We start from the raw sequence: 12,531 nt of genomic DNA on the forward strand, positions 1-12,531 counted from the left end.
TAAAAAAGAATGAGTGCATGTCCTTTGTAGGGACATGGATGAAGCTGGAAACCATCATTCTCAGCAAACTATCATAAGGACAAAAAACCAAACACCACATGTTCTCACTCGTAGGTGGGAACTGAACAATGAACATTTGGACACAGTAAGGGGAACATCATACACCGGGGCCTGTTGCGGGGTGGGGGCTTGGGGGAGAGAGAGCATTAGGAGACATACCTAATGTAAATGACGAGTTAATGGGTGCAGCACACCAACATGGTACATGTATACATATGTAACAAACCTACACATTGTGTACATGTACTCTAGTACTTAAAATATAGTAATAATAATAATAAAGTAAAAGTAGAATTCTATGATTCAGCAGTTCCATTTCTGGGTATATACGCAGAAGAACTGAAAGCAGGAACTTGGGCAGATAGTTGAATACTCGTGTTTAGCAGCATTAGTCACAATAGCCAAAAGGTGGAAGCCACTCAAGTGTCCGTGGATGGAAGAATGGATAAAGAAAATGTTCACACATATGTACACACAGAAAGAGAGTGGGGTGGGGAAGAGAGAGAGATGCAATGGGAATATTATTCAGCCTTAAAGAGGAAGGAAATTATAACACATGCTACAACATAGGTGAACCTTGAAGACATGCTAAGTGAAATAAGCCAGTTATAAAAGCACAAATATTGTATGATTTCACTTAGATGAGCTATCTAGAGAAATCAAATTTATAGAGACGGAAAGTACAATAGTAATTGCCAGGATCTCCGGGAGGAGGAAGTGAAGAGGTTAATAATAGGTACAGAGTTTCAGCTGGGGAAAATGAAAATGTTCTGGAGATGGATGCTGGTGATAGCCCAATAATGTGAATACACTTAATGTCACAGAACTGTACACTTTAAAATGATTAAAACTATAAATTTGATACGTATTTTACCACAATAAAAAATTACCAGGCATGCAAACAAGCAAAAGAAAAACCAATTATAATAAGAATCCAGAAATCACACAGATTATAGGATTAATAGGCAAGGGCATTAAAGCAGTTGTTTATATTGCATATGTTCAAGAAAATAGAGGAAATTATGAGTAGAGAAATGTAGGATTTAGATTTAAAAGAACCAAATTGAACTTTAGAGGTAGAAAATACAATATAATATCTCAAGTGAAGAATAAACTGAATGATCCACATCATATTACTGCTGGAATTGCTGCAGGAGGAAGATCAGCATACTTAAAAACAGCAGTATAAACTATCTAAATGAAACGCAGATAGAAAAAGAACTGAAAAAGAAAGCATCAGTGAGCCATGGAACAACTTCACGTTGCCTATAACATATATAACTGGAGTCCTGAAGGAGAGATAGGGAGCACATAAGTAGTTATTAGAAAAATAATGCTTGAAAAATTTTCGAATACTATGAAAATTATAATTTCACAAATCAGAGAAGCTCAATGAACCCCAAGCAGGAGGAATATGAAATAAACCACACAAGGCACATCATCATCAAATTGCTGAAAACCCATGATAAAGAGAAAAATCTTAAGAGCAGCGAGAGCAAAACAAGCACATGATATACAGAAGATCAAAGAATGACAGCAACTTCTCGTCAGAAACAGTGCAAGCCAGAATACAGTGGAGCAGCATTTTTAAGTTCTAAAAGGAAAAGAAGTTGTTAAGCTAGAATTCTATACCAAACAAGAATGTCTTTCAAAAATAAAAATGAAATGAAGACGTTTGCAGACATATACAAAAGCTTAGAGAATTAATCACAAGCATATCAGTACTACAAGAAGTGTTAAGTGAAGTCCTTCAAGCAGGAAGAAAATGATGACATGGAAAAAATGGATCTCTGCAAAGCAATGAAGAAAATTTGTAGGTAAATATAATAAAATTTGTAGGTACATATAATAATTCAAAAATAGCTAGGAACTCCTAAAAGAGCAATGTGCAGAGAGTAATCTCATTAGCTATTAAAACATACTTTAAAGCCTCTATAATTAAAATTATATGGAACTGGCACGTGAATAGACAGGCTGAGCAGTGTAAAGTAAATAGCAAATCCGGAGATAGATCTGACTGTATATGAAAATCTGCTATATGATAAAAGTAGTGTCGCAGTTTGCTGGAGCTGCCAGTGAAATACCACAGACTGTCTGGCTTAAACAACATAATTTTTTTTTCTCATAGTTCTAAAGGCTAGAAAGTCCAAGGTCAAGATTCTGGCCGGGATTGGTTTCTAGTGAGGGTCCTCTTCTTGCTTGCAGACAGCCACCGTATGGCTGCCTTCTCACTGTGTTCTCACAGGAGAAGGAAGAAGGAAGGGAGAGAAGTAGAGGGAGAGGGAGAGAAGTGGAAGGAGAGGGAGAGAAGTGGAAGGAGAGGGAGAGAAGTGGAAGGAGAGGGAGAGAGTTCTTCCTCTTCTTATAAGGCCATCGTTCTGTCAAATTAGGGCTGTACCCCATGACTTCATTTAACCTTCATCATCTCCTAACAACCCTGTCTCCAGGTACAGTTATATTGGGGATTAGGACTTCAACATATTAATTTGGGGGATGGAGATTCAGTCCATGATGGTTGGCATGTTAAATTGGATAAAATTGACTTTTTCATAAGTGACATTGGGATAAGTTGATAGCCATTAGGAAAAGATACAATTGAATCCATATATCACAGCATATGTCAGAATAAACTGCACGTACATTAGAGATCAAAATGTAAAAAAAATGACTGTATGAGTACTAGGAAAACAAATTCCTTTATAAACTTGGGGTGGGGAAAGCCTTTTTAAATATGACTCAAAGTCTGGATAGACCGATAAATTTTACTTTGTAAAACGTTTTTAGAGAAAAAGAATACTCCAAGCAAAGCTAAAAGACAAATGATAAATGGGAGAAAATATTTGCAACATAAAGCACAGATAAATCTCCCTAATTCATAAAGAACACCCATAAATAGAAAAATTTTTAAAGACTAAAACCTATAGAAAAATGATCTTAAGGCATGAACAGTTGACAGAAGATACACAAATGGTCCTCAGACATATGAAAATACACACCACCCTTAATAAAATAACTGCAGATTAAAACCACACTGAGATATTCTTTCTTACCAGATTGACAAAAATTCAAAAGCTTGAGGAGACAGCAAGGCTGTGGGGAAATAAGCGGTCTCATTTTTTTTGCTGGGAAAATGCAGAATGGTACAATTCACACTGGAGAGGGAGGGCATACAATTCAGCAGTATCTGAGAAAAGCCACATATGCATTTATTAGTTGACCCAGGGATCCCACTTCAGGAATTTGATTTTAAAGATATACTTCCACAAAAATAAAGCAACATACACATGGTTATTTTTTTTGCAACATTAAGAGATTGAATGTAATATAGTACATTCACACAATGAAGTACCATTCAACCATAAAATAGAATGAGGAAGAGCTCTATAAACTAATATGGAGTGATTTCTAAGATATATCATTAATGTGAAAAAAGAAAATTGCAAAAAATATATATAATATGCTAACTTGAGAAAGAGAAGGGGAAATATGTATGTATACACATATACACACATATATAACACATGAGATCATATATTTTAAATTTATTTCTATAAAAAGAAACACAGGAATATCAAGCCAAAAAATAATGAAAAGGTCACCCATTAGGCATGTCTTGGAATCAGGTAGAAAGTACCGGGATAAGAGTCAGGCTTTTGAGAATACTTTTTAATATTCTTTTGACTTTTGAATTAAATATTTTACTTAATAAATAAAATTAACTTAAAAAAATGAACAAAGCAAACTCTAAAATTGATTAGAAACAAACGAAACTGAATCAAATGGATATCATAACCACATTGAAAAAACTATTAATTCAAATAAATTTTTAATATAGAACCTTCACAGTATACCTTTAATATGGGGCATATTCTAAGGAAAAAATGGACTGCAAATAAATTCTAACTTCTTAATAATGTTTGTGGTTTTGGCATGGCCATCTGAGACTAATTTTCTGATACTGAAAATAGAGTGAATGAATAAGTAAGATTCTAATATGGAAAAAGATGAGGAAGAACCCTATAGTATTGGATTTGAATTGGAGAGTATCTGTATCTACTCTGGCCTTTAAAATATATGTATGCCTCCTATTCAAGTAATACATATAAGTAACATATGACTTGTATATGTATTTGCATATACGTATGGCTTTCCAAGCACTGTTCATTGAAAAGGCCTAGAAGCAATTATATCTCAATAGCAATGAGGACACCTTGAGTTTGGTTTCTGAAACTCACCTGATACACCTGTGATCCCAACACTTCGGGAGGCAGAGGCAGGAGGACCCCTTGAACCTAGGAGTTCGAGACCAGCCTGAACAACATGGCAAGACCCCCATCTCTACCAGAAAACATTAAAAATGAGCTGGACATAGTGTGACACACCTGTGGTCCCAGCTACTTGGGAGGCTGAGGTGGGAGTATCCCCTTGAGTCTGGGAGGTCGAGGCTGAAGTGAGCCATGATCATGCTATTGCACTCCAGCCTGGGTGACAGAGTAAGACCCTTCTCAAAAAAAAAAAAAGAAAGAAAATTAAAGTTGGAGGGAAGAAATCTCCTTTACAGAATGCCAGCCAATAAATATAGAAAGAAGGAGGCCGGGCACAGTGGCTCACACCTGTATTCCCAGCACTTTGGGAGGCCAAGATGGGTGGATCACGTGAGTCCAGGAGTTTGAGACCAGCCTGGGCAGCATGGTGAAACTCCGTTCCTACAAAAAAATACAAAAATTATCTGAGCGTGATGACACGTACCTGTGGTGCCAGCTACTCAGGAGGCTGAAATGGAAGAATTGACTGAGCCTGGGAAGTTGAGGCTGCAGTAAGCCAAGATCTTGACACTGAATTTCAGCCTGGGGGACAAAGCGAAACCCTGTCTCAAAAAAATATGTAGAAAGAATGAGAGAAAATTACTTTTTTGCAACTATTTAAATAATTGAGTCAGGCAAGAGTAACCAATAAATGCTAAAACCATTAGGTAAAAAACATACTGAGGAATAGGATATTCACAGTCTCAAAGTTTCTCTCCACTGATTGCCTATTAATTACAAAGGGAAGTTACAGTGAAGAACATTGTCAGTCACCTCTTAACATGTGATCAAATTTTGTATCTTCAATAATTAGACAAACTGACATTATGTGCCTCCTGCAGTATTGCAATGAGAAATACTCCACATCACCTGTATAGTATTTTTTATCAAATCTCTGTAGCAGGCCAGGCCTAGCGGCTTATGCCTGTAATCCTAGCCAGCACTTTGGGAGGCTGAGGCGGCATGATTACTTGAGGCCAGAAATTCAAGACCAGCCTGGGCAATATAGCAAGCCCACCATCACTACAAAAAAAAAAAAAAATAGAAAAATTGGACAGGTATGGTGGTGCACACCTTTAGTCCTAGCTACTCAGGAGAATCGCCTGAACCCAGGAGTTGAAGGATGCTGTGAACCTTGCACCACTGCACACCAGCCTGGGCAACAGAGCAAGACCCTGTCTCTAAATAAATAAATAAATAAATAAGCTCTTTAGCATAAATGTAATTATGAGGAAACAAATCAGAAGAAATCCAAACTATGGGACATTCTGTAAAATATAATCCAGACTCTTCAAAAATGTCAGTGTCATACAAAGCAAACAAAGGGCAACAGGACTATTCTACATTAATTCTACATTAAAGGAGACTGAAGAGACATGACAACCAAATGTAGTATGTAATTCTTGATTGGATCCTGTATTTAAAAATCAAACAGTTTTAAAGAACATTTTAGGGACAAATAAGAATATTTTTAATTAAATTTCCTGAGTGTGATAATACTGCAATTTTGTAGGGGAATGTCTTTTTCAAATATACTGATGTATTTAGGAGTGAAGTGTCATAACATCTCTGACTTTCACATAGTTCAGGGATGGAAGTATTAATATATGTAGATGAAAAGCAGATGTGGGAAAATGGTAATAGTTGTTGAATCTAGTTGAAGGGTACATAGTTGTTCATTATATAGTTTTTGCTATTTTCTGTAGGTTTATAACTTCAAAATAAAATTTAAAAAATAAAATTATATAATTGTACATATGCGTGTGTGTTCATGTTCCTCAGGCCTCCTCTGGACTTCTTTCTAGAGTTGCTGAATCAGAAGCTCTAGGTAATGGGGCTTGGGATTCTGTATGGTAAAATGGCTGTCCTGAGATTCTGGCACAACTGGTCTTTATTTGGAAAACATTGCTCTAGAAGAGCATCCTTTTCCATTAAAATCTTGTATGGTGTATATGTATACGTATGTGTGTTCTGTTCTCATAAGGGATATTACTCCCTTGCAGAGGAGTCCTCCAAGGACAAAGCATATAGTAGAGTAGAATGATTCTTCTCAGTTATCTCAAAGCTGCCACTCTTCTCCTCACAGCTCCGTGTTATTACTGACTGATTCTTCTACTTAATACTGTGATTGTTTCTTCTAAAGAGAGCTGTCTAGAGCATAGTTCTCAAACTTGGCTACCTGTTAAAATCACTTAGGGAGCTCTTAAGATTTTCAGGGTCTAGGCCTTAACTTCAGATCAGTTAAATAAGAATTTCTGGGAGTGGATCTGATGTATTCTTTAATGTTCCCCAGGGGATTCCAGTGTCCAAGTTTGAGAGTCACTGAGCTAGAGTAGAAGTTAGCCTCTGTTGAGGCCCCTGGTCAAGTGAGTCAGGATCTCAGTGTAAACTGCTTACCTAGCAAATTTGGTCACATGCTGTAGTATATACAGTGACTTGAAAGGAATCCTTTGTATGTTTCTATCACTGATCAATTCCTGGTGTGAATGCTGTTCTGTTACCTGCCACGAGAGGGCATGGACTATGATTAGATTATAGTCCTGCTGCTCCACATGTATGTATGTATGTATTGAGGCAGAGTCTTGCTGTGTCACTCAGGCTGGAATGCAGTGGCACAATCATAGCTCACTGCAGCCTCTACATCCCCAGGCTACAGCAGTAATCCTGCATGAGCCTCCCACGTAGCTGGGAATACAAGCACACACCACCATACCTGGCTAATTTTTTCTATTTTTTGTAAAAACAAGGTCTCACTATGTTGCCTAGGCTGGTCTTTAAATTCTGGGCTGAAGTGATCCTCCTGCCTCAGTCCCCCAAAATGCTGGGATTACAGGTGAAAGCCACTGTGCCCTCCCTGCTGCTCCACACTTAAATCCAGTTTCATCAGTTAGCCAGTTTAAATAGATGGACCCTAGCTTATCCAGTGGTCCCATAGTCTTGGGAGCACCTAGAAGCACTTTAGAAATAGTTCTTTATGAAGTTTTAAAAAATAAATCCTTGGTAAACACAGAGCACTTGCAGCCTGTGTTTGGAATTAAAAGAGATCTGACTTTGTAATATTAACTTAGCCACTCACTACCTTAGTTGTGTGACTACTGGTAAGTTGCTTTACCTTGACTTTTAACGTTGAGTTTCAGGGGCCTCGCCTGCAAGATCATTAATAAATTCTGCCCCATATGGTTTTTGTGGATTAAGTGGAATAACATGATAAAGCATTCATCAATTTTTGGCACTCATTTAATAAATGGAGGGTTTTTTCCTTAATTCAATAAAACTATCAAGGATCTTCTAGTTGGAGAAGGCATATACATTAAACTTTTTAAAAAGAAAATTCAGATGGTGATAAGGGCTAGGAGTAAATAAGGAAGCAGGATAGATTTAGGAGGCTATTTTGGGTAGTCAAGGAACACCTTTCTGAGAAAGTGATGTCTCATCAAATAACTAACTGTAAAGAGTTGATTAAAAGGTGTTTGAGGCAGAGGAAAACAGCTTGGTATATTTGAGAACAGAAAGACCAATGAATGAGGGTACAAGGGAGTGGTAAGAGATGAATAATGAGGAGTAAGCAAGGTCCAGATCATGTAAGCCTTGTAAACATGAATAATAAAGAGTTTAGATCTGTTTTGTGTTGTGAAATTTAAGCATAAGGTAATGTGACCTGATTTATATTTTTAAAAACTAAACATACTATTCTGGCTGCAAAAGTAGAGGCCTGAGGTCCAATTAGAAAGCTGTTGCAGTTGTCTAGGCAAGGTTTGACTCTGGCTTAGATAGGGTAATATAGCAGTAGAGATGGTGAAATGTGGGTTGATCTAGCATATATTAAGCAGGAAAGCCATCAAGACTTGCTGATTAATTGGGTTTGGTGGGTGATAGAAAAGGAAAAATCAAGGATGACTTCTGGTTTTTTGGTCTGAGCACCTGGGTTTAGTAGGGGGTGCCACCTATTAAACTGAGATGGGATAGCTGGAGGAAAGAACAAGTTTGGAGGGAATAGTAGAATCAAGAGTACTGTCTTAAACTTACTCATTTTATGATTTCTTAGACATCCAAGTAGAGTTATAGACTGAGGTAGTTGGATATGTGAACATGAAACCCAGAGCAGAGGTTTGGGCTAGATATATAAATTGACAGTCATCATTTAACAGGAAGAAACTGGGGACCAAGAAGAAGACAGAAGCAATGACTGATCACTGAAGTACTCTACATTTAGAGGTTAAGATTTCCTCTTACCCACCTGTCCTTTTCCTTATAGACACCATAGGTCATTGCCTAATTTGAATATAGCCTCAAATTATTGTTTTTATCTTCCTTATTTTCTCTCTTTCATAAGTTTGTGACTCCAACTCTTCTTACCTAGAGACAGTGTGGTAAGACTGAGTGATAAAATATTTGAAGATATTAATGTGATGATTAGTTATGAAAGCTCTGGAGACAAAGTAGTTGGGTTCATTTCCTGACTCTGCCATTTACTAACTTACTCACTTTGGATATTTTACTTAATTTCTCTAAACCTCAGTTTTTTCATCTATAGTTATAAAAATAATAGCCAATATTTAACTCCTGCCTATATGCCAGGCAGTGTTTTAAGTCCTTTGTGTGTATTAGCTTATTTAATCCTTAGAACAGCCCATTGATTCTTATCCCATGCTGTTGTTGAGGAAACTGAAGCTAGAGAGAGGTTTTGTAATTTTCCAAAAGTTATATACCTGGTAAGCGGCAAAGCTGGATTTAAACTCAGGCAGTCTGGCACCAGCAACAGTGTTTTAAGTCCTTTGTGTGTATTAGCTTATTTAATCCTTAGAACAGCCCATTGATTCTTATCCCATGCTGTTGTTGAGGAAACTGAAGCTAGAGAGAGGTTTTGTAATTTTCCAAAAGTTATATACCTGGTAAGCGGCAAAGCTGGATTTAAACTCAGGCAGTCTGGCACCAGCAACAGTGCTACTCTTCTAGTATCTGATTCAGAATAGTAGTAGTGATCCACTGCAAATGCTTAGCACAAGGGGCTGGCTCATGATATGTGTACAATAAACATTAACTTTTGGAGGCAACATAGTATAATAAAACAGATAGTGTAATAAACATAGTGTAATAAAAGAGAACCAAATAAGAAGTCTTGGGGTTCCAGCCTGACACTATAAGATTGGCTTGTGTGACCATGAACAGGTTTCATAGCCTCTTGACTTGGCAGTTTTGTCATCTGCAATGTAAGATCTTTGTACTTCATGGCCTCTGAGGTCCCTTTCAATGTGAAAATTATCTACTATCTATGATTGCCCAAGAATATTGAGATAAATTATGGATATACTTGAATTTGAAGGGATAAAGTCACCTAATGGGTTGAGGAATAAGATATCTTAGCAATTTCTTGGGTTCATAATATTCTGCTTTGTCCCTGTACTCTTGAAGAATCCTGCTGGTAGTGAAACATGGTAAAGAACCACAAACTTTTTTATCCAACCACCATGTATTGAAATCTGTCTCCACCATTTACTAGCATGATCCTAGACAAGCTGCTTCTCTGAGTTTTCATTTTCTATCATCTGTAGAGTAGGGATAATAATAGTGCTTGCCCATGTTATTATTTCAAATATTGAGTAAGAAATGACGTATAAAATATTTACTACATGGTAGGCATTCAATATATATTAACTATTATGATAATATTGTAATGATTTCCAGAGCTGAGAGGATTTTTTAGCTCCTTAAGCTTCAAATGAGATAGAAACCCCTCAGTAACCCCTACCTCAAAAATGGAATTGGGAATTACATGGCTAGGCACTCTACTCATTGATAACTATAGGCATGAAACCTGAATTTTCTAATTGTGCAGGCCTCCCTATACCAAGGTGTACAGACCACTTCTCTAAAACAGTAGTGCCTTGCTTTACCTTATCCGTAGGTGTACCAAACCACTCGTGGCAAAGCTGCTCTGGGTTTGGCTTGCTTCAGCCCTCCCTGACCCAAGGAGAGTTGTTTTCCCACCTACACACCACGCCTGAATTTCTGGAGGGATTTAATTTTTTAAAACCACAGTCAAAAGAAGAGTAGCAGTTAAAAACCCAGCTCAAACCAGGTTAGAGAGGGAAAAAAGGAGGAGGCAGGAATTATTAACTTATATAACCAAGAAGTCCAAGGATTTATGTGGTGTTGAGTGTCTGAGTACAGGGTTTTAAACACTGTTATGTCTCTCCATTCCATGCCTTACTTTGGCTTTATTCTCAGGTCTGTTCTCCATGTAGCAGTGCCCAAACCGCGAACATACTTATGAGCATGTTCTCAGACAAAGATTTTCTTCTCCCATGTCAATCTCATGTCAGAAAACAACTGGCCTAACTTGGGACATAGACACATACACACTCTTGGTCTAGGGGAATTTGATGCTCTTAAAGAGCTTCTTTTTACTCTTAATGCAAAATGAAGATTTTTGGATAGGACGATCCTCTCCAATGCCATTCCTTGGTCCTTAGTTGTTTAAGTAAACAATGAACTTCAAAACGTATTTTGTACTCGGTGTGTGTATGTGTGCAAGACAGAAAGTGATAGAGAAGTAGTGAGTTAGTTTATACTGAGAGGAACCAAAATTATTTACTTATACATTGGGTTTATCAGTTGACATGTTTGGTTTCTTCTTAAGAGTTTATTAGATCCCCTTTCATACTCTACTGTCCAGATCGTCTCTTAAGTAGTTGTTAATCCTATAACATCATTTTTGGATTTTTCAAGGAAAGTTTTCTAGGTATTATGTTGTGTGTTCTGTAATACTTGTCGTAGTCAGGAAACTTGGTTTGGAGACTCTGTCCCACTATTTATAGCATTACCTTGGACAAGTTACGTTATCTCTTATGTGCCTCATTTTCTTCTTCTGTCTAATGAGGTGTTTCTTCTTTTTAACCCTTAAGTCCTTTCTTAACAGTCTGTGATTCTGTAACTATCACAGCATAGGAGTAGCTGGATTGCAAAGGCAGAACTTGATATCACCATTCATTTTTGAAACATTTTTAATCTGTTGCCCATTATGCTTGCTGCAGGATTTCGGCTGAATGCATCTTCTTGGCCCATGTTCCTTTTGAAGACATTAAATGGAGCAGAGATGGCTCCCATCAGGATTTTCCACAAGGTATGCTAACCCTCATATATCACCAACTCCCAGCTGCTTAAGGTTAAATATTGAGCCATTGATGTCCACATTTACTTATGGCCTGAAGATGCCTTCTCAGAAATTAGTTCAGAAGGATTTTTTAGTAGCTTATGAAGCAGCAATTATCCCCAGAGGAATATATTAGACTATAAGGTCCCATATATTAGATTATATGGTCCCAGCTGCCAGTAATCTCTGTCTACCTGTCGGGGTTGTTAAGAAGTTAAAATGTATTATTAGTAGAATGTATGAAATGTAATACAAATCTAAAGGAGCTATTCTTATTATAGATCTTGGAGTTCTGTAGAGTTCATGTTCTAAACAGAGAAAAGAAGGAGACTATTTTTTTTACTGCTACAATATGTTTAGGAATTTATATATACTATCTCATGTAATACCCACAGCTAACTTTATGAACTAAGAATTAGTATTTCCATTTAAAAGTTAAGGAAACAAATACTTTTGAATTGGGAGCTTGCTCAAGATCATGGGGCTAGTAAGTAGCAGAACAGGGACCCAAAACCTGTATTTGTTCTTGCTTCTCAAGAAGTGAGGCAGTGAGTCTATCTGTTGAATTTTCTAATGGGGTAAAAGTTACTGTAAAGTGTATTGAATTAGGTTTGCCTATGCTGCTAGTTAAGTCTCAACACTAAGAGCATCCTACTTCTGAATTACCTAGCACCTATGTAACTCGGGAGTAGTTATTGTATTCTTTGGGACTAGAAATAAAGATGAGTTTTAGACTTTGCTATGCCAGCTATGCAGTTAAAATCTTAAAGGGATCTGCCAAGACTCCAAGTAGAATGTTTAACTTTTGGATCAGTAGAGGGGGAAAATAGAAGAAAACTCAGTTGATTGAAAAGGAGAAAAAAAGAACTTTGGAAATTGAAATTAAATAAAAACATAGACAATAAGATAGTTGTAATAAATTCGGATACATTAATTATCACAAGAAATGAGCTTAAGCTCATTATAATCATACATAGATCAGATTTTTAAAAATCTAGCTATATGCTATGTATA

The 12,531-nt window shown here is 37.0% G+C and overlaps 1 protein-coding gene across 27 annotated transcripts in view; it reads left to right on the forward strand.

Moving 5' to 3' along the window:
• SCMH1 (Scm polycomb group protein homolog 1) overlaps positions 1-12,531 on the forward strand; it is a 225,838-nt gene that overhangs the window by 101,194 nt on the left and 112,113 nt on the right. For all 27 annotated transcript variants that reach the window (XR_012089692.1, XM_073007426.1, XM_073007428.1 and 24 more), the window contains one exon: positions 11,399-11,487. Coding sequence is in view for 26 of the 27 variants with exons in the window: in XM_073007426.1 (XP_072863527.1) it covers positions 11,399-11,487 (89 nt within the window). In the remaining variant the exon portion in view is untranslated. The remainder of the gene's footprint in view (positions 1-11,398; positions 11,488-12,531) is intronic.

The sequence above is a fragment of the Chlorocebus sabaeus genome, chromosome 20, assembly GCF_047675955.1.
Source record: "Chlorocebus sabaeus isolate Y175 chromosome 20, mChlSab1.0.hap1, whole genome shotgun sequence".
Lineage (NCBI taxonomy): Eukaryota > Metazoa > Chordata > Mammalia > Primates > Cercopithecidae > Chlorocebus > Chlorocebus sabaeus.